The 22,594-nt window shown below is 40.8% G+C and overlaps 1 protein-coding gene across 3 annotated transcripts in view; it reads left to right on the top strand.

The window, feature by feature from the left end:
- CERK (ceramide kinase) overlaps positions 1-22,594 on the top strand; it is a 75,418-nt gene that overhangs the window by 6,435 nt on the left and 46,389 nt on the right. For all 3 annotated transcript variants that reach the window (XM_067564394.1, XM_067564395.1, XM_067564396.1), the window contains exons 2-5: positions 10,978-11,091; positions 12,282-12,404; positions 16,804-16,929; positions 17,772-17,835. In XM_067564394.1, the coding sequence (XP_067420495.1) occupies positions 10,978-11,091; positions 12,282-12,404; positions 16,804-16,929; positions 17,772-17,835 (427 nt within the window). The remainder of the gene's footprint in view (positions 1-10,977; positions 11,092-12,281; positions 12,405-16,803; positions 16,930-17,771; positions 17,836-22,594) is intronic.

Genomic DNA, 22,594 nt, shown 5'->3' on the forward strand with positions numbered 1-22,594 from the left:
GACATACCCTTAAAAGTTAGTTGATTCATAGGTTAGGGTGGAGCTGCTTTTGAACTGGCTCCTGTGTAGATGATGTACTTCCTCCAGACCATGAAAGAGCCACAGAACCTACTGGCCCTGTTCTCAGTACGCTGTGTAGCTTAGAGACCAATAGCTGCTTATATGCTGCTATTTATGCTTGACTATTTCCTGCTGGCATGGGATGTGGACTGGATAAGATGGCTGCTGCAAAGCAGATGGTATACCCTATAATCCTTACTAAAGAGACTGGAGTCTCTGGTCATTCTACATGCAAAAATTGAGGTTGGCTGGTTGTGAAAAAAATAAAATGAACTGGACTTTTCTTGATACAGCTTCCAAAGTGCTAGTTAGGCTGGAGAATCATGGCAGGCCCTGTCTTCAAATTTGGCTGCAGTCCTGCAAAAGTCTATTTAATACACACTGGTAAATAAAGATTAAAAAGAAGGAAAATTGCAATTGTGCACTTTATGAAGAAAATAATTCAGCGTCTGAAGTGCTTGCTTTTTACTGCTTGATATGTGTGATTTGTGGAGTGTGCAGTTAGCTGCTGAGCCAATATTCACTGGAGCTGTACTGGTCGTCTGTGTTCTGGAGGCCTCAGCACAGTCTATACAAGGACTTGGGAATATGAATGAAATGTGTGCTGGTCACATACAAATGAACATTTATGGCGACAATGAGGAGGATTGGCAGCCAACCAGAAGTATCTGAGTTAAGAAGCAGTAATTTGGTAAAGATGGACTGCCTTTTAAAAGCTGATTCTTCATGATCAGGGCATTACTGTGCAGTATGTCTAATTATACCTATGTACAGCTGTATAAAATTATGCATTTTCATTATTAGTTTGCAGTTATCACATGGTCAATAATCTCAAATTTAGCAAAGGCAATTGAGGGGTATTTAACTTCCAATTATTATAGCCACGTCCAAAAGTTAAGATATCTGTTGTGAAAATTATTTGGTACTTCTGTAAAATAGGAAAACACTGGTGGGCAGAAGTAGGAATTGATTCCTCATAAAGAAAGTTAAATATCCACTTGTCTCCATCCCACCCAAATACAAGTGCTAAAGAGAATTTGTTCAAACTTCCCAAAAGGGAATAGTTGCAGAAGAGGAGAGGGGAATTTCTCCCATGTTCAGAGATTAAAAATAAAGCTTAATCTGAAAAACTAACAACTTTAAAGTCTTCAGATTAGGAGAATTTGTGCAAAGTCTTGAGGCTTATATGTCCACTCTGTGAACAATTCCTTTTGTCAGGAAAAGTGTATTGACCTTTGTTATATTTAGTACTTTTAAAGACCTCTAATGAACTGTTAGATGAGTTTTATATCAATGTTCATACTATCATGTACATGTAGGATTTAAATAATAGGCATTACAAATAAATAGGCTTTACAAATGAATAGGCCTATTAGTTTCTCCTCTCCCTGCCAGTGCAGGGTTATTAACTACAATATATTTTCAAGAGCTTTCTTCAGTTTAGTTTAAACAAGTAATGCAACGAGACTTTCGCTTTCTTTGGGAGCCTATTGTACAGTCTAATACATTTCACTGTTTAGGAAATTTTCCCCCCTCAAATTTAGCTTAAATTATCTCTTTGCTCCTCCCATTACTTCTAGTTATACTACTTCTTCCTTGGTATATTAATGCTCTTCAAATACAAAAGAACAGGGGTTCTTTTCCTACGACCCCACCTCAGAATCACATATAGTCCTTAGTTATTGACTAGCCAAGCTTCACATTTAATATTTCTTCTTGTCAATTCCTCCAGATCTTCAATCATTCTCTTTTGGGGAAAAAAAATTGCTATACCCTATTGATGTTTCCCTGGTTTAAGTGCCTTTAATCAGTTCAGCATTTAAGTCTGACTTTGACAGTCGTTTGGTGAGGAGCTATAATTTCCCTGATATTTCATGTGAAACTTCTATATTGGCAAACCAAACTCAAATGTGTAGACTTTTTGACCGCACTTCTACAATGGAGAGCATTGTTTAGCAAACGGTACCAGACGAAGAGCCAGAAAATCTGGGTTCTATTTCTGGCCCTGCCACTGACCTCTGTTATGTGACCTTGGGCACATTTCTTCACCTCTTGCCCTTCTTTCCTTCCCTTGTGTTTTAGATTGTAGACTCTGATATTGCACTTTGTATAGTGCTTAGCACAAAGTGGCCTCACACTTACTTGGAATCTCTAAGGTACAAATTAATATAAATATGCAATTTGCTGTCCAGTCTCTGATTTCACATTCTTTCAAAGTCTATGGGACAATAGGTCTTTGGACAAAAATCAAGTCAGCTAATAAAGCTCAAATGGATTGCTAATGTTACTAATGGGTAGGTGGAAAATTATGGGGAAATGTGTCAGCAGCCCCTATGTTGTAGGTTGCTCATCACTTTTTCCTTATATACCTGTGAATAATCTAAAATAAAACTGGTAGGATGTGTGTATTGAGAAGTTTCTACAAGCTGATGTTTCTGTTGATGGAAGAAAGTGTCATACTAAGCACTCAGTGCAATATGCATATGTATTCTTTCCTACTACTTTCATCTCTAGAATTTTTCTTAATGGAAACACACCGTGAAGTAAATGAGCATGAAAACAGTTTTACTATTGGTGTCACATTTACAGCCCTGGTAGAGCTCCTAGCTTGACATTCACTAGGCCGCTGTGTTTGGGTCCCACCTCACTGGGCTTTGTGAGCTTTAAGCTGCTGAGTCTGAACAGAGTCTCGGCATTGCCCCTGGCTGAGGGCTCTAGGCACACTGTCATGGTACAGGTGTTCTATCTAGCACCCACTTCTGAGAGCTGCAACCCCAAAGTCCATCTGCCTAGCCTTTGGAACCAGTGCTTGATCTCACCGTTCCTCCTCCCCGCCCCCTCCCCAAGCTCCTTTGTAGTGGAAGCACACCCTGTCCCAGGATTCCAGCTGTATGGGCTCTCTGGATTGGGTTTCACTTTTCAGGGGCATGTGATAGTGAAGCCAGCAGACATGCAGACTTTGTACAAGATTCTAAACATTATTCTTTATTGAGATAACAGAAGAGATCCACAGATCTAGACAAAATAAGTATAACTATGCATTTCCCTGCCTCAGTTTCCTCACCACTGTAGAACATGTTTGGCTGTAGACTGTAAGCCAGAATCTTCTAAGATGTCTATGATCCTCGTCCCCATCCTCCTGTGTGTGGCCTCATATCTAGAACATGAAGTCCTGCTCTCTTTCTCAAATTGCTGTTGAGACCTTCTCTTTTATAACCTCCATACTCTGTCAGGTGACTTCCTGATCAGGTGATCAAAATCCACTACCAGGTGATACATTTCTTAGTTAACCAATCCAGGCAGACTGATTCTTCTAGGCCAGCAGTTCTCAACCTTTTTTTCCCCGAGTACCACTCGGGCCGGGTACAGTCAGGTCAAGTACCACTTGACCCGACTGTACCCGACCCGAGTACCACTCGGGGAAAAAAAAGGAAGGGGACTTACGGCGGGGTTTCGCGGCGGCGGCGGGAGGGATTTGCGGCGGGGAGAGACAGACGGCGGGGTTTTGCGGCGGAAACAATACCCGCCGCCGAAACCCTTCCGCCATTGCCCCATTTTCGGCGACAGAGTTTCGCAGGGGCGGGAGGGAGGGCCCTTCCAGCGGCGGTGGCTTCAGCGGCGCGCGTACCACCCAGCTGTCCGGTAAGTACCACTGGCGGTGTACCACCGGTTGAGAACTGCTGTTCTAGGCAGTTGCCAACTTTTTGTCCATGGGTGCTTTTTTTGGTCCATGGGTACGTCTCTGTGAATAGAAGATCAACAGCCCTCTATTTTTATCCCTGTGCCATTACCCTTGGCATTTCAGTCCATCACAGAGGCAAAGAGAACAAAGGTAGGCCATCACCATATTCAAAATAAGGTCTGCAATTTGACATGGATGCACATAAAGAGCTCTCCGTATCAAATCCAGAAGCTGTTACTCAAGTTGTCACACTTGGAAACTTTAAAAAAAGAAGGAAAAAAAAAAAGATGGGCTTGAGGTGGGAGATGTTATTTCAGTTACTGAATTACACTTAATAGTAAGGACATGTTGAAACAAAATGCTTTTGGTGATTAGGTATTAATGCACTATAGAGTCTCTATGAATTACTCGAAGGTATAGCAAAATCAATGCTTTTTCAAATATAATACACTATTCTTCTACATGATAATGAGATAATGGCTTTGTGCAACTGCATTTACAGGAATTATTTCCTGATGTACAAATATCAACCAAACTGTTTAGCACTGACACTGAAATTTTTTTTTAGACTTTTCACTTCATCGCACAATGAAGAAAATGAGATTGCCACAACTGTAACTGAGGGCGGAATTTGCCTTGCAGAATATTTGTTACTGGCAGTCATGAAGGAACCAAACTAAACATGACTTTCATATGCTGAGTGAATTTTCTTGTAAACTAAGCAAGTTTGCTGTGAAAGTCCCTGTGACAGCTGTAGAGCACCGGAACACCTCTGTTACAGCGTACACCCATGCTTCAAAGCTGTCAGTTCCTCTTTCACAAGTAGTTCATTTACTGTATATATCTAACTAGTAAATATTCTTTTTATAAATGTGTGCCAGTACTGATTTTTTTTATGGCTATGCAAAGAAAAGAAGACCAGGTGGGTGGGGCAAAGTATGTTTCTGAACTCTGTTCCTATCATCCATGCCAAAAGAGGGATCCACAGAGAAACCTGTTTTTCCTTCTACTCTTGCTCTGGGTAGGAGATGAACACAGTACTCCTCCAGCACACATTTTTTTCTTCTGTTATTTTTCTTTGGGACTGCGATGGACAGGGTAGTAAAATATCTGCAAGGACTATGAGAGGAAGAGCACTGTGACACAGTGATGACTGTACAGTTGTCATATTGAAAAGATTTTCATCTGCCCATTGTGTGAGTAAAGAGTATAAAAAATAAAACACCACACAGCACTTTCATGCCATTCACTTGGCGCTGCTCTGTATGGGGAACTTATATTGGCATAGTAACATCTCTTGGGGTTGTGGAAAAACCTACACCCCTTGAGAGACGTAACTATGCCAACCTAACCCTCAGCATAGATAGTGCTACGTCAACAAAATAACTCTTCCATTGATCTAGCTACCGTCTCTCTGTAAGGTGGAGTACCTATGCTGAGAGGTGAACTCCTCCCACTGGCATAGGTAGGTCTACACTGCAGTGCTGCAGTTATGTTAGACATAACATATAGCAACCTAAAGTACAAACTTTTAAAAATTGAACCCAGAATCATGGTGATTCCAAAGTTATGGTGGCAGTTAGGAAACATTTAGTATTATGAAAAATATCTTAGTTATAGCTTATAGTTATATGTTGCAGGCACGTTGGAGGACAGGATTATAATTCAGAACTACTTTGACAAATTGGAGAACTTGTCTAGATTCAGCCAGATGAAATTCAATAAAGACCAAGTGCAAAGTACTTTGCTTAGGAAGAAAAAATGAAATGCACAGCTACACAATGGGTAATACCAGGTTAGATGCTGAAAAAGATCTGGGGATTATAGAATCATAGAAGAACAGAATTGGAAGGGACCTTAACAAGTCATCTAGTCTGGTCCCCTGCACTCAGGGCAGAACTAAGTAATAACTAGAACATTCCTGACAGGATCACAAACCAAATGTGTGTCAGCAATGTGATGCGGCTGTGCATATGTAAAACATAGGAGGTAATTGTTTTGCTCTGCTTGGTATGGTGATTGCCTCAGCTGGAGTACTGTGTCCAGTTTTGTGCACCATACTTTAGGAACAATGTAGGCAAATTGGAGAGAATCCAAGGGAGAGCAACAAAAATGATAAAAGGTTTTGAAAACCAGTTAAAAAAACTGGGCATGTTTAGTCTTTAGAAAAGAAGACTGAGAGGAGACCTGATAAGTCTTCAAATATGGTAAGGACTATTATTCAGAGTATTGTGATCAATTGTTTGCTATATCCCTTTAACCCCATTACTACTTATCCTACCGTCATCTGCACCAGGGAGCTTTAGGTTAGATATTAGAAAAATTTTCCTAATTCCAAGGGTAGTTAAACTCTGAAACAGACTTCCAAGGGAAGTTGTTGAATCACCATTAATTGGAGGTTTGTTGAGAACAGTTTGGACAAACACTTGTTAGGGATGGTCTAGGTTTACTTGGTGCTATCTTAGTGCAGGGGGCTGGACTCGATGACTTCTCGAGGACCTTTCCAGCCCTATATTCCTATGATTCTACAACCTTTAAAATTGCACTTTTTGTGATTAGAATGCCACACCAACCTTCTGTGTGCTTGCTTTTCTTGTGTGTCACAATGAAACCGTGTTCATTTTCTTTACATATAAAAGAGAGAAATAATCCCAAATATCGTCATTTGTCAAAATGGCTGTATGCTGAGACCCTTGTTCTTGAAATGGATATACCTATAAAGAACTTCAATTATATTAGGTAATTATCCTAACAGTCTGGTTTTGAAGAGTTGATGTGGAAGGGTTTGGACACATCATAGTAGCCAGCGTTTGTAGCATTTTTCTGGTCCTTGTGTATATATGTCACAGTTTTAAGGCAGTTGCACGTGTATTTCCTCTCTGTGGTTCAGCAAGGGCTCCCACCTTAGGTTTCCAGCTACCAGCCATCACGTCTCTTGGGGAAGAGTGGTGTCTACCTCCTGACCAGGGATTTTAAGGCTGTGCGGTTCCCTGCCTGACACTGATATTCCCAGCAAGCCAGACTGCCTGAAAGGCCAGTGCCTGCACTTTGCTTTCCTTCTAAGGGCTAACAATATATAGGCTTGTTTATAGGGACCTGGAAGCTTTCCTAATTCAGAATGTGTCTCTTGCATTCAGGGCAAGGTTAATGAGAGAGAACGATGTAACAGTTTGAGTGATTTCTGTGTCAGCTTATGAACTCCATTTTTCTTTGAGAATGCCTGTTGTATTACAACCTCTGTTTTGAATGTAATCTTAAGTGTACCTTTGAGCATTCTTTGTGTAGCAGGCGCTTGATGTGTAGCTCAGACTGTCAGGAAAATTGTGACAGAGCAATTAAGGGACAGCAATATTGAATTACTCTTCCCTACTAGCAGTGGGGGAGGGGTCGGTCTACTGGCAGGGCAACTGACTTTGAATGACTCTTTTCCCAGAAGCCTACTAAGCGGTTGGTGTCACTCAGGGGCCCCTTGATACCAACTGAGAGGGGGGCCTATGGGTGCATAGGATTTAAAGGGATGCCCTGGGTGTGAGGTCCCTAAAGTCCATCCAGTTTGAGGAAAGCAGTGAATTGTTAGAATATATCTCAGAATACAGATGTACCTGGTATCCTTTGTCTAGACTGTAAAATGCGGGGAGAGAGACTTTGGAATAAGAGACTCTACAAGACCTAAAAAGATCTTGTTAGATAAGCCTCTGGTTTAAAATGTGTTATGATTTTATTTTATATGTAACCACTTGTTTCCATTAATTCTATTTGCTGCTGCTTGTATCTCTATTCTTTGTTACATAAACTTGATTTCACTATACACATATCTAAGTTCTGTGTGTTAAGTGGAGTGGTGATGCTGAGGTGAAACTGGTAAGCTGGTGTGTCCTGTTCCTTTTGGAGTAGTGGGTCTGTGTGAATTCTACAAGTGTCTAGTGGGACAGGAGCTGGATGCTCCAGGGGGACACATGAGGACTCTGAGGTTGAACTGTGCCAGACAGCAGAGCCTGTGAAGGCTGAGAGGAGAGTGCTTATGTTGCTTGTGGATGGTGGAGTCAGGTAGACACCTGGCAGGCACAGGCAAGGCTTCCTCATGCTACAGATACGTGGTAGCAAGGTGCCTCACAACCCTGGAAGCATCACATTTGGAGTATGGAAAAAGTGGGGACAGAAAAGGTGTTGGAGCCTGTTTTAAGAGACAAGCAAAAGAAGCCATTTCATTGCCAGACATGAAAGACTAGCTGGAGAGAGCGCTCCTTCCCACCTCCACTATGTCTCCTCTAAAGAACTTGGACCAAACCCAGGCATGGGTAAAGAAAGGTAAGATCACACTGAGGGTGGTATGTTCAGGAGTCGGTTTTCCATAAATCTGTAACTCTCTGGGTTAAGAGTAAACTGTGCATTTTAGAAACTCCTTTGCTAAGCCCGTATTTCTTGGTTTACTGCCATGTTGTCATTGAAGAGTTTAACAAGGAAACCAGAGCTTCCACAGCCAGGTGGACTGTGTGGAGGATGTATCTTAATATCTGAAGGCTCAGGAGGACTGAGGCACTGCTTCCATGATATAGATGGAATCTCACTGCCCAAGAAGGGTGTCTGACACAGGGTCTGCACCTGGAGGGTATTCCTGAGATCCAGATTTAGGAACAGTGATGAATTGCTGTCCATACTCAAGGAGCTTAACTGCATGTTGGATTCAGTAGTTGGAGCCCATCACAATAGACAGATGTTTGTCCGGAGAGTGGGACTGGACGAGGCTGTGACAAACATTTTTGTATTTTTGCACCACACATGGTACTGGCTGCCAGTCAACTTCTGGATGAGTCACTGTTTCCAGTTAAATCTATATATAGGTCCTACGGCTTGGATACCTGAGAAGGTGCCATTCCTCCTCTGACCTGCCATGCTGCCTGCTTGCTTTTCTCTGGAATACGTAAACTAAACTCCCAAGATTAAGGACTAAGGGATTGTTGGGCAGAATATTTTTAGTAGCAGGTATGTCTTTGGAATTTGCTCATGCCAGAAATACATCTGAGACTAAGACTGGCCCCATTCAAAAGGAATTGTAAAACTTGTCTTTGGCTGGCTTTGTACCCACTGCTGGCTCAGTTTCCTCTGTCATTTTTGATTAGTGAAACTTTCTTCATGTGTCCTTAAAATTGGTGGTGGTTGTGATGTAGGCTTATCTTTAATCTAAACTATGTAAAATGAGACATGATACTAGGCTGGTGCCATATAAATGCTTGCAATAATATATATTTGAAAGCTTGTATGAACTTCTTATTACTTACGGGGTTAGACAGCTTTCATGTCTCTTTAGTGTATAGAAAATGTGTGATAAAGCAACAAGTCTTCTTTTACTACTCCTAGCAAACATGCCAACAAGTATCCTATCCAAAATCTACATTTATAATAAACAAGCATTTAAATTTGATCTAACCGGAATTTCTTATTTTAATTTTAACATATCCAAGAGAGAGCAAAATGAGCAATCATTAAAAGTTTGATTATTATAAATACAACACAGAATTGTCATCGATATCGAAGAATATGAGTAACTTATACAATTTTGTAATGGAATGAAAAACAAAAACAAGCAGAGTAGAAGTAAACATAACTTTGTTTCTTTCCTCTCCTCTCCTCAGCTACTTCATGTTTAGCCAGGTCAAAGCAACTAAATTTTAAAATCCCCATACATAAATGGTTCTATTCTTTGATTACCAAGAGAGCTGACCATTTGATATTACAACTTAACCTTGGTTAAACTGCAGCTAGCTGTACCCTTTAAACAATAAATTAAGTTATGTCTATGCTCTAGAGTCTGTTAGAAACAAAAATAGCTATGGTTGGCCTAGCACACACTTCATGCTTTAGACTTGATAAATTTAATTATTTTTACAGTGAAATCTGTTTTCCGGTACTTTTTTTTTAAATAGCCAGGCTTCTGAAATAAGATCATTATGGTGCAAGGATGATCTAGAATTTAGACACCAGTGAGCCTTTCTTCAATACCGGGGATAGGATTGAAACAACAATCAAAATTAGAATGATAAAAAACTTAAATGAATATAATATGAATGAGGCATAACAGCACAATTTCGGTAAAGGAAAACCACCATGCCAAGTAGTGTGTATACAAAACAATAATTTGAACTAATCATACATGGAGCTATGGGAAAAAGACTTAGGGTATTTCTACACTACAACCCTCTCACCTCGTGGGGTCCCTGAGCTCAGGCTGGAACACATGCCCCAATGTCTACACCACAATTAAACAGACTGTTGGTGCAAACCCTAGTCAGTTGTGGGTGTTTAATTGCAATATAGACATACCCTTATCCATCATTAAGGATGGCTCAGTGAAAACCTCTGCTCATTGTGCAACTGCTTCTCTTTAAAAATAAATAAATAATAATATAAAGAGTTGGATAGATAACAAAAATATTATCCTGCCCTAATATAAATTAGTGGTATGACTTAATCTGAAGTACTATGATCAGATCTGGTCTCCATATCTCAAAAAAGATGCAGTAGCAATAGAGGGGGATCAGAAACATTCAGTGAAAATGATGAGGCATGGAAGGAATTTATCTGAAAGAAATTGAGAAGAGTGGGAATGTTTTGAAAGAGATGAATAAGAGGGGACATGACAGAAGTATAGAAATAGCAAATGGGGTGCTTTTCTCCTAATCAGAGCTGCAGATTTGTCATGGCATTTTGATCAAAAATCCCCAGCACAGTCAAGGTAAATTTATTAAGACTCAGGTTTAGGGGGAAGTTATACAAAGTCATGGGAGCACCATTTAAAGTGTGGGTTGGTATATGGGGGGTGGGAATGGATCCAACCCTGGGAGGGGGGTGAGAGCAAGCCACCCGATACTCTTCTTGCAGCAGGGCTTTTTCCCTCTGGGGCTAGGCCAGCTGCCTGCTGGGCATTGCGACCTGACACATGGGGTTGCAGTGTCACTCAGATTTGGCCTGACTGCCCTTCTGTCATGACTGTGGGGAGGGAGGGTGAGGGGAATGTGGTGAGCCAGTTTTGAGTGAGTGGTGGTGTGACCCCATATTCCTGATTTATGTCCTTGGTTGTGCCTGGCTTTGTTCAAAGCTGCTTCTCTGATATTCACTTACATAGTCTTTACGTTTTGTATGAAATACACATTTTATATATAAATGTTTTGAGGCTACTTTAATGTGTTTGTATTGTTAACATTCATTTGTCATGTATGGATGTTGTGTTTGTACAGGAAATCGTTTTGTACCTGCCTCTGAGATTATTGCTGTAGAAGAAACTGAAATTGATGAGAAGCAATGTAGTAGTGGAAAATGGCAAAAAATGGCAAAACCGCATGCTTTCACAGGTAGGATTTTCAGAATGCTACAGTAATTCCTTAACTGGAGTAATCTGTAGATACTTCAAGGGGGACTCGAATCTAGGAGCTGTACAAAGAGTTTTTATAGACAAAACTATTGGTCAAGGGTCCCACTTTTTGCTGTTTTAATAAAATCTTTCCTTCATGGCTCACTTTCTTTTGTTTGGTCCCACAATGAAGTCATAATCCTTGCTTACTACATCTTGCTGTTGTTAAGTAAATATTGTGGCATCATAGATTCTATATTACTTAACTGGAGAATTAAATAAGAGATGCTGCGAAAATGAGTTCTCACTAAAAACTCAGATCTTTATTAATGATTAAACTGTGTTGAGAACAGATCTTTCACAAGCTTTTTGAAGTGTGAAAGTTTTCTCTTTTATGTAAGCACTTCAGCTGTACAATCAAGTGAGGTACAACAATACTCTAACCTGCTTAGTGATATCATAGCAACTCCTGTATTGCTAACCCTGGAAAGGGGACTTGAGTGTTCTTGTCAAAGACTTTAAGGATGGACTAAATGCCAGGAAATAATCTCTCATGATGTGAGATAGCCATTGTTCAAACTAGAAAAATGGAAATATTTCAATGGTTCTCTTCCACCCACACATCTGTTTGTCAAAAGACTGAAATTGGCTTGGAGATTCACCCTCTTCCTTTCAGTTTCCTGTAAGCTGATGTGATATTTAAAAGGGGTATTGAGGCCTGTATTTTTTCTGTCATGGACTTTACAAACTTTATACTGTCTATAATTTTTCAAAACAAGGAATTTGGGTACATATGAGTGCTGCGACTGTTGTATTTTGTGTGACCAAGCATGTAATAACTCACTTCTCAACATGCCCAGATGAAGGGACAATATCTTTAAATCGTCATTTTCAAATTTGAGCAGTTACTTTAAGCTAAAATGTGTGGGGGAGGGAATTGTTTTTAAATTGTGAAAAATACTTTAAATGTTGTCCTCTTACAAACACGTGCGCGTACACACAAAGTTTTCATATATAGAATTATGAGAAATAAAAATATTCCAGAAGGGGTAATAGTGTCTTTTGGTCCATTAACATGTTGTCTTTTAAATAAGTTTCATGGGTTTTTAAAACTAGGGCTTCACCCCACAATTAAGTACATTTCAGAATTGTTGCAAAAATATAGAATGTATAAATGTTTTTCTTTTATAGTGTATTACGTGAAAAGAGCACAAAAACACCGCTGGCGGTGCAGCGAAGTAACATTTTGGTGCACTGATGAGCAGCTGTGTAACCAGTGGATACAGGCACTTAAAGAATTACTTGAGTTACAGAGTAAGTTGTTTGAATGGTTAAATTACTGAAATATACAACATTCTTTTCATGGCATCTACAGCAGTTTAGTTAAGTCTATTAATGTGGCTACCTCAAGCCCTTGAGGCTAGCTCATGCTCTCCCAACGGAGGGCAGTTGGGGATAGGAGATGTACTGCATTTGAAACTAGCAGTGTCTGATTCTCCACTGCCACAAGGTGCAAGGCAGATAAGCCATTAATACCTATGGAAAGTGAATGTCAAACCCTAACGGATCAGAATAGTAGGGTTCTTATTGATTTGTCCAACTGTAAAAGATTGCAAAGCATTGGAGAATGTGGGGCCTGCAGACTTTCCACAGTATTGTGATTTGAATGGATGAGAGAGGTTACCTTTCTGCTGAGTAAGCAGTGGGTGTTGCTTTCAGATTTCTCGGATGTCTTGAGATCAGAAAAGACCTCTGTGTGGAGGGCTGAAGCAACAACAAGATGAGGCTGTTCCTTCAGCATTATGGGTCACATGGGCAGGGCCGACCTTAGAGAACATGGTGCCCTGGTTGAACTTGTATTTTGGTGCCCCTGGCCTCCGCTGCCTACATAGGCGCCTCCGCAGCACCCCTGCCTGGGCTCCCCACCTTCCCATCACCACTGGGCTCTGCTGCCCCCCTCTCTTCCCATTTCCCTGAGCTCCCTTCCATGGCCTCCCATCCCAGACCCGCCCTGCTCCTTGCCTCTTGATCATGGTGTTCCCCCAACTACAGTGCCCTGGGTGGTCGCCCACATCACCCATCCATAAGGTGGCCCTGCACATGGGAACTGTGCTCCTATTAGTCATTCCTGGGACTCTCACCTGTGCCTTAGCCTACTTCTTCAAGAGGTTTAGAAGATTTGGTGTGGTCTGGTTTTTTGCATGCATTCATGCTGACAAGGAATCAATGACCACTGCACAAACATTTTGTAGTTTAGCCAGGGGTGATGCTGCTACAAAATAGCCATTCCATCCATAGCATCTCCTGCCACCTCCCGAAACTTCATTATATTTAGAAACACATTGCTGCTTAAGCACCTTGTCCCTCTTTCCCCCCCTCCCCCCCTGCCCCTTCACATGTTACTTGTCTTTGATCAAAAACCCTTTGGGGCATGGAAATGGGCTTGTCTACACTTTAAATGCTGCACTGGCACAGCTGCACCGCTTCAGTGAAGATGCTGCCTGTGCTGACAGCATGGGTTCTCCGTTGGTGTAGGTAATCCACTTGCCTGATAGGCAGTAGGTGTGTCAATGGGAAAATTCTCCTGTTGACCTAGTGCACTGGAGTTAGGTCAGTTTAACTGTGTCGCTCAGGGCGTGGATTTTTCACACCTGAGCAACATAGCTATGCTAACCTAATTTCCCTGTGTAGACCAGGCCTATGTGTTTGTAAAACACCTAGCATGATGGGCCTTTAACTACAAGCCCAGTATAATTATTTAGTAATAATAAATGTCCTAGAGTCTTAGGCACTGGGAAAAACATCTTATAGATAACTATGTTTCTTCCAATAAAACAAGTTTAAGTGCCCACACCAGTGTCAGTTGTTACTTACGAGTGTTTGGTAGTTACTGTATTACCAATATTGCTTTGTTTTAAAATCACTTTGTATGCATTACTTATGAAATGAGGAGACCAAAGAGACAAAAACCCTACTCAGTTTTCCTTTTCTGAACCTATTGTGGCTAGGTGTTCCTGTCATAACTAGGAATTAGCTTGTTTTGTGTGTTTGTTCAGAATCTTAATGTTGCTTAAAACTACTTTTAAAAATAAGATAATTCCTCTGTTGTTGAATGGTTTTAATGTTATCCCAGTACTAATTGTGAACTGTCCAGAAGCTTGAAAATGTGAACAGTTTTGCTTTCATAGACTTTTGACCATTGGCTCATCTAGTCTGACCTCATGTATAACACAGGTCAGAGTAATTTCACCTACTTACCCTAGTGTGGAGCCCAATAGTTTGCTTAAGTCTTATGGGATAGCTGCATAAGGGCACACACATGAATAAGTATAATTGATACTGTCTGGAGAGTTTCTCTACTGAGTGAAGAGGTGCAACTTTCCTCTCAGATCGAACACATACTGATAAGCTCTTCAGGACAGGGACCATGTCTTCCTCTAGACAGTGGTGAAATTTTGCATCTAAAACCAGAAATTGGGGCCCCAATCCTGATCAGGACCAATGGATGCTGCTGTAATAAATACTAATTTATTATTATAATACTACATTAACTGCTAGGTTAGAGACATTGAGAAAGGTAAACTGGATGAGTGCCCCGTTTGTAGTTGGACCAAGTGACTGAATTCTATAGTTTTAAATCTATACTATTGGAATAGGTCCCTGAGAGAGAAGCTAGTGTTTCTTTTCTGGGATTGACAAAATTATGATTTCAAATGTGGTTGGCCTCAAAGTGTATTTGTAAAAATAACCCTTTGGATTTTCTTGTTTTGTCTAAATTATTTCTGTATTAAATGTACTCCGTTTAAAAATACTAGTAAATGTAACGATCACCCTGCATACTGAGCCTGTGCTCTGAATGTCAAGCTGGGTGCTTTTCTTCTCATACAACAGAACCATTAATAAAGGCTCTGCAGGCCCGATTATACTCAAAATTATTTATGCAGCTTTATGTTTAGACTGTGCCCTCAGCAACCTATGTGTAACTCCAGTTACAATGGATTTGCATGTGTGTAAATAACTGAACTGTAGTAAACGGTGATGTTGATGCAGAAAACAGCGTATAATCCAGTTTCTTATCTTTTTTTAGTTGTTTTGACCTCGAATAATCACACAGGACACATGTTTGGTGTAAGAAGGTGATTGCATAAATAGGGATTATTTAGCTAAGGTTAGTCCTGGTTAGTCCTGCTTTGAACAGGGGGTTGGATTAGATGACCACCTGAGGTCCCTTCCAACTCTATAATTCTATGATCTCTCTGGTGCAGCCTGTAAAACTATTCTGTTGATGCCGAAGAATGAATAAAATGTTAGGTTTGCAGGACTGATTCCAAGGGCCAGTGAATGAATTGCAGTATACAGTCTGTGCTGGAAAAAAGACTTGTCAGTATGCAATGTCAGATTTGGTTATATACGAAACCTCCTACTATAAAATGGATAACCTTGATTCTTTGCAAAAACCTAGATAATATGTTCAGTATTCACCTTATGTTCCTGTCAAAAGCTGTCTCAATTCAGCCAACCTGGTGCTTTTCACCATGTTCCAGTGGAGATAATCTTTGTGATAAAGCTGGTAAAAAAATATGAATTTTGTGGGTTTTTTTTTTTTTTTTTTTTTTTTTTTTTTGGCCAAAAAAAAGTGTTCCTGAAAAATCCAAAATTTGAATCTTGGAGGAAAAGGGAGTCCTATTTTGTTGTTGTTGAAACATATAAAGCTGTGAAAAGCTAGGAGTCTCAAAATTTGGGCTAACTTGAGGTTACCAGCTGTTTTAGAAAGGGACAATGTGGTTGAAAGGCAGAGATCTGGATTCTATTTCCAGCTCAGTCACAGATTTCCTCTTAGTACTTGGCCAGTTTACTAATGTCTATTTTAGTTAATCTTACCTTTTTTAAAATAGGGATGAAAATCCATACTTCTCTAGGGATACTTTGACTCAATTTATTAATGTTAGTAAAGCACAGATATCCCTAAGGCCCTCTAGCAGTGGAAAGCATTTTCATGTAAGGTGCCTAGTTGGATAGACCTGTTGTGATAGGTGTTTTTGGTTCCTTTACTCCATTGACTCTTTGAAGTCAAATTGGAGTTCATTCAACCAGAGTTCAGACAGTAACGATAGATATTCTTAGCTTATTTTTTAGTTCAGATCAGCAGAGCAGTTTCCTGCAGTTCAGGTTACACTTACACAAAATATACTTACCACTTCTCTATCATTTGAAGGATGATCATTCAATTGCCTGTTATAAAAGCTGTTTTCTAGAATTCTATTCATGTAATACCTTCTATACAGGGATATTTCTATATTCATCTCATCTACAGGATGCATGCAGTTGCTATGCTGATTGTTTACCAAGGAGAAGATCATATGTCTCTTTCCAGTTGCCATCTTAGCTTGTATCTTATTTATAGCTCTGATGCAATTGTCATTTCACCTAGTGGAAAGGCAAGGTGAATGCAGAACTGCCTGAAAATAATATGAACCTTCTGCTGTTTTTTCCATATAATAAGGAACCCATTTAACCTACACACTAAGGAGTTCTAATAAAATATTTTATTCAGATTGCCTCTATTTGCTAACAACATATTTTATAAGAATATGTAAACCACACAAATATTTAAGTATAATAGAATTGAAAAACAAATTTATCAAAACTGGCTTGTTTTTATATTGAAGTGCATAACTATGGTGGCATTTGTTTGTTTTTTACCCCCGCCCAGAATCTAGACCAAAGCAACTGCTTGTATATATTAACCCTTATGGAGGAAAGCGGCAAGGGAAGAGGATCTATGAACAAAAAGTGGCTCCATTGTTTAGTCTAGCTTCCATCTCAACTGATGTCGTTAGTGAGTAATGTTAATATTCTACTTCAATCTCTTATTAAATATAAACTGAAATTCTTTAAAGCAATTTATCCTTACAACTCTAAGAAAATACCTTTTTAGAGCACAGCTTTCTGCATTCATAAGTATATGAAATGAAGTAGTAACTGATTTCTAGCTAATGCAGTTGTAGCCCTGCAGTTCACAAATGAGGGTGATGTGGCAATGCACCATTTATTTCAGTGCACTGGTAAGCATTTTGTTGGTTGTAATGCATCGGAGCTATTTAAGCCCTTAAATTTATAAAACAGTTATCCTGCTCTTTCCTCTTTTAAAAAAAAAAAAATTAAAACTAATTAAGACATTTAAAACTGCATAGGATGTTACCCTGATGAAATAATTACTAAATGATAGTGAGTCACAGTGAAAGATATTTGTATGTGACACTTAAATTTACGTTTAATTTTTTGTTTTGTAAACAAAGAATTTTCCTTGTATGTAGTACATGTATTTCTCAGTTATTTCCTTGTTGTAAAATTCATTGAAATGACCATTTTTGGTAAGCTTGAGACATTGTAATGGGTTTGTTTTCTGCTTGTATGCAATGTAGTTGTAGCTGTGTCATCGGCCTCAGGATATTAGGGAGACAGGGTGGGTGAGGGAATGTCTTTTATTGGACCAAGTTCTGTTGGTGAGAGGTCCAATAAAAGATATTCCCTCATCCACCTTGTGTCTCTCGTTTTCTGCTTGACAGCCACATTCATTCATTTTTTGTTTATGGAATTTACGAAACATTGTTTGATAAGTTTATGGAACTTAGCTTAGTAGGAAAGCTTAAGAGAATAAGTGTTTGTTTTTCTCCATAGTAACTGAACATGCTAACCATGCTAAGGACGACTTATTTGAAGTTAATATATACAAGTATGATGGGTAAGTGATTTCATTCATAGTAGTTCACATGTCTGTTTTTTCCTGGATTGTGTAGCTTAATTTCTAGAGAAGAGACTATTTTAACAGGATAGTTTATGGTAATGGGGTACCTTGATTTGATGGTGAGATCATTGTAATAAACAGGATTTCAAGACACAGGATTACACATATACCCAGAGCCGGAGAATGAGAAAGTAGTGTCTGTTAGTCTGCGCATGCATGTTGGCTCGCCTCATGTCTCCAACTGAGGAGATAAAGGGTGGGATGGACCAACCGCTTCTCCAGTTCCTTCTCAGTCACATGGTCTGGGTTGGAATCTTTAGTATCCACAATCTTTCATCTTAGGCTATATCCTGTCTTTGAAGACATCAGCGATATCCATCAGCTCCTTATGAGTCTGTTTAGTGGCAATCAGTGCATGCCATCCATTTGCTCAGGGCTACTTCATTTTCTCTCACCCTTTAACCATAGATTCTGGACTTTCCTGCCTACTCAGAGGATTCTGCCTCAATGGGACCTGAATCTTGTTCTGTCAATACTAACAAAGCCCCCTTTTGAGCCTTTAGCTACTTTCTCCATGTCCCTCCTTTTGATGTGAAGGTTGCCTTTCTCGTAGTTGCCATGTCAGTGAGAAGGGTTGGTGAACTCGGAGTAATGATGGCAGACCCCCCATACACTGTGTTCCATAAGCATAAAGTTTCTTTACATCTACACCCCAAATTTATCCTTAAATAGTTTTGGAATTTCACCTTAATGAGTCCATTCACTTATCTGTGTTCTTTCCAAAATCACATGCTTCTGCAGAAGAATGAAGACACCATTCTCTTGATGTTTGATAAGCCTTGACCTTTTATCTGCAGAGAAAAAAACCAATCAGGAAATCTCTAAGACTATTTGATGCCATAGCAGAGAGAATCAGAGCACCCAATCTCCACACAGAGAATTTCCAAATGGATATCTGGATGCATTCTACTCTGCCTTCCACTCTTGAACTCCCTGTCTCCACCTCCTCCTTGACCGCAAAGGAGTGCAAGCAACAACTAAACCATTTCTTCAAGACGTACCCCTTCTGAACATCTGTAAAGTGGCCACATGGAATTCCATTCACACGTTTGCAAGGCATTATGCCCTGGTGCAGGACTCTATTACTGATGCCTCCTTTGTGACAACGGGTTTCTGCTCAACCCTACCATCCACAACCTCATACCCTCCTCCTACATAGGTACTGCTGGTCAATTACCCACAGTGGAATATGATAGGGACCATCACTCAAAGAAGAAGAGGTGGTTACTTGTATGTAACTGGAGATTCTTCAAGATGTGTGGTCCTTATCTGTATTCCACTACCCGACCTCCTTCTCTTCTGCTTTGGATCTTTTCTGATTTGCGGTGGAGAAGGAACTGGAGAAGCGGTCAGTCTGTTTAGCTCTTTATCACCTCGGTCAGAGGCATGAGGTGAACCAGGGCATATGCATAGACTAATGGACACTACTTTCAAATTCTCTGGCTTCAGACATATTGTGCACTTGTGTAAACTCAGTGGCATACAGATAGGAACCACACATCTCGAAGAACCTCAAGTTACAGGAAAGCAACCTCGTCTTAATCAGATGAACATGAGCTCCCTATGTGACACTATAGCCAAAAGAGCTAATACATGAATTTTATATGCTAAGTTAGTCTACAGCTTGTGTGCCAAATAAACACACCAAAACACTTACTTTTAAGGCCCCAACTCAATTAACTCATGCTTAAGTATTATTTTTAATCAGGGCCTAAAACCAGATACATATATAAGCATGTTTCAGCAGAATTCAGCCAGCACTCAGTATACATTTCCTTCCAAATTTCTATACTTTGTTTTAAAAGCAAAAACTTTAAAAAGCCTGGGAAAGAATAACTACAGGATCCAGCCATTTTTTTCCCATTACCATGTGTAGGGTGCGCAAAAGTATTGTAAAGTGAGGACATCTTAGCATGGCAAGACTAGGCCCTAAAATCAGCTGCAGACTTTAGGAGCAGTGGTAGGCCTCTCAAGGGCCAGGCTTGGAATTATCCTCTGGAAAGTCCCTAGAGGATAAGAGGAGCTACCCCCTGGGCCTGGAAATACCCTTGGGATGAAAATGGAAGTAGGCTGACCACAAGACCAGCGCTAAAGGTCAGCTTTAGCAATGAGCAACTAATGTCATCTTATTGCGGATTGGCCCCTAGCTAACTGCCAATAGAATAACAAAAACCAAGTGTTAAGGCCCAATCCCCAAAGGGATTGATATGTAAACCAATAAGCTTATTGCTAGGGGAAGGGCTATATTAGGGACCCCCAGGTGCCGCCTTGCCTGAGCTTTCCGTGGATCTGTGGAGGTACTAGAGGATGCTCTGGGTTGGTCAGCTCCCTGGTTGCAACTCGCTTATTAGGGTGGAGAATGAGCCTCCCTATCCTCTTTGTGGTAAGCGCCTGATTCCTAACTGTAAACAACTTGCAATTGTTTAAGATTTGTAACTCTCAACTCTCATAGCTTAAAGTGCTGCTTGAATAACCTGCTTGTGTGGGCACTTCCTCGTCTGGCTGCCACTTTCTTGTCACCAAGATCTCAAATTACAAACCCTCTGTCTCTGCGGAGCACGCCATGTAATCCTTTATCAGTAGGTACATCTTACCTTACTTAGCCACCCACTCCATTTTAATTTTGCCCCCCTGACTTGTCTGTAGTGGAATTATGCTTTTGGATGCACACTGTTGACTTTGTATTAAATGTATAGGAAAGAATTCAAAAGAGATTGTGTTCATGTATATCAGAGTTCTGTTTTCTTATAGTGTGATGTGTTGGGGAAGTTAAAATATATTAAAATAGAATTGGAAAGATTGATCTATTTGGTGGTATGAAATATGTGGATTATTTGGTAATATAGTTTCATGGAAATGTATTCAGACTATGCAAGCATATACTTTTTAACTACAATATATTAACTATATTGTGTAGCAACTATTTAACATATCTGTAGTGTGAGAGAGGCTAGTATTACAGTATACTGAAAATGGATCCCCGAGAGGGAATTCAGAACTTACCAGTGAAGTAGTTAAGGGGGGAAATCTAATGGTGGATGGATGGTATAAATCAGGTGAGGGGATAATGGAGAAAGCTTATATGGAAAAAGATAATTGGCTTAATCATTTAAATGGCCTTGTCAACTTTCTGACACTTTAACTGCCTCAAAAAGGGGTAAAATTTTGTAAAAAACATTAGTATTGAATATTGGCAGTACTCCATTGAAACTTCGCCTTTTGTTGTTGTTTAACCAAGTGCTGTTGTTTTTTTAATTGCTCAGTTTAGGTTTTTAAATGGGCACCAAAAGTAGATGCAGATAGGTATTCCACTTAGGTGGGTCCATGCCCAGTGAGCTGGAACTGGAGATTTTGCAGAGCAGTACCTTTAGAGGGGAGGTGCTCATGCCTTCTGACTGTGGTCAACTTCCCTGGCTATATGAGGCAGCACCTCCCCACCCCTCCTCAGTTCCTTCTCAGCTCCCATGGCTGGAGTCTGAGCTGTGTGTGGTTGTAGTCTCACAACCTCATATTTAATCTAGTTTATTGTATGTAGTTGGTGCTCATTTGTAGTCAATAGATAGTGTCCTCGGTGATTCCTGCACCAGGGTTTAAACATTGTCCTTTGTGTGGAGGGGTGATGCTCAACAGTGACCCCCATACGTCGTGCTTGCTTTATCTCGGTGAGGCCCACCTTGATCTGTAGTTCATCCAAGCAGTGTTCCATCTGTAGATCATTCAAGAAGTGGACTCCAATGGTGCAGCCCTTCGCCTCAGGTAACACCTGCTTGAAGAAGACATGCGCCCTTATCCAGTACTGAGGCCCTCCTTGGGACAAAGGTTGTCCTGGGGCTTGGAAAGCGCTGCTGTCTCTCATTCTGGGGCAAGCGTCTCTCTGAAGACACGGAGAAGCCATTCTCTGTTGTCAGCACTGAGGAAGAGGTCTCATAAGTACAATCAGGACTGCCCCAGGTCATGGGTGACTCCTTCCCCAGGAAAAGCATGGACTGGAGTGGCACCAGTTCTGATGCACTGGATGTCACAGGTACCTCTGACCCTTCGTCAGTACCATGTGGGAAAGGCAGAAACCCAGTACCATTGATTCCGGTTTTGGCATCTGTTGAATCTAGTACTGACAAGGGAGATGCTGGTACCAACCGTGTCCATGTTGTCAGCATATCATGCAGCTGCAGATTTCCTCTGCTGTTTGGTCCTGACCTCACAAGTTTGGTCCAGGGATGTGCCATCTATAGCCCCTCCAATGGAGTGAGTTGCTGAACCCTCCTGTCTGTCGGCAAGCATCCTCCGCATCATGGGGAGGGAGTCAGTATCAGAACTTGTAAGGGAACCTTGGCATGGGACCCTCTTTGGCTCCGCTGCATTCAACGCTGTAGGTGTTCCTCTGGTGGCTTTCACCACCCCTGATGTCGATGCACTCTGGTACTGCTGTTTGTTTGCTCTGGGACCTCATCGGGAGCACCGGTTTCTGCCTCATTCTGGGTGACGAATGAATCAAACTGCCTATTGGCTCTTGGCCGTCACTCTGCCAATGTCCCTGAGATCTCGGGACTCTGATTCAGACGTCATCCTCCCATTTTCCATCACCTGATGATCTCAGGGTACGCCAATTGGACAGGGTTGGTGTGTGCCCTGTGTTCCGGACGGTGGTCCCTGGCTCGGCCTCCTACTGGCCACCATTGCCCTACCTGTATCAGTG

The sequence above is a fragment of the Emydura macquarii genome, unplaced genomic scaffold, assembly GCF_026122565.2.
Source record: "Emydura macquarii macquarii isolate MOO-44397 ecotype Brisbane River unplaced genomic scaffold, CSIRO-AGI_Emac_v2 contig_2636, whole genome shotgun sequence".
Lineage (NCBI taxonomy): Eukaryota > Metazoa > Chordata > Testudines > Chelidae > Emydura > Emydura macquarii.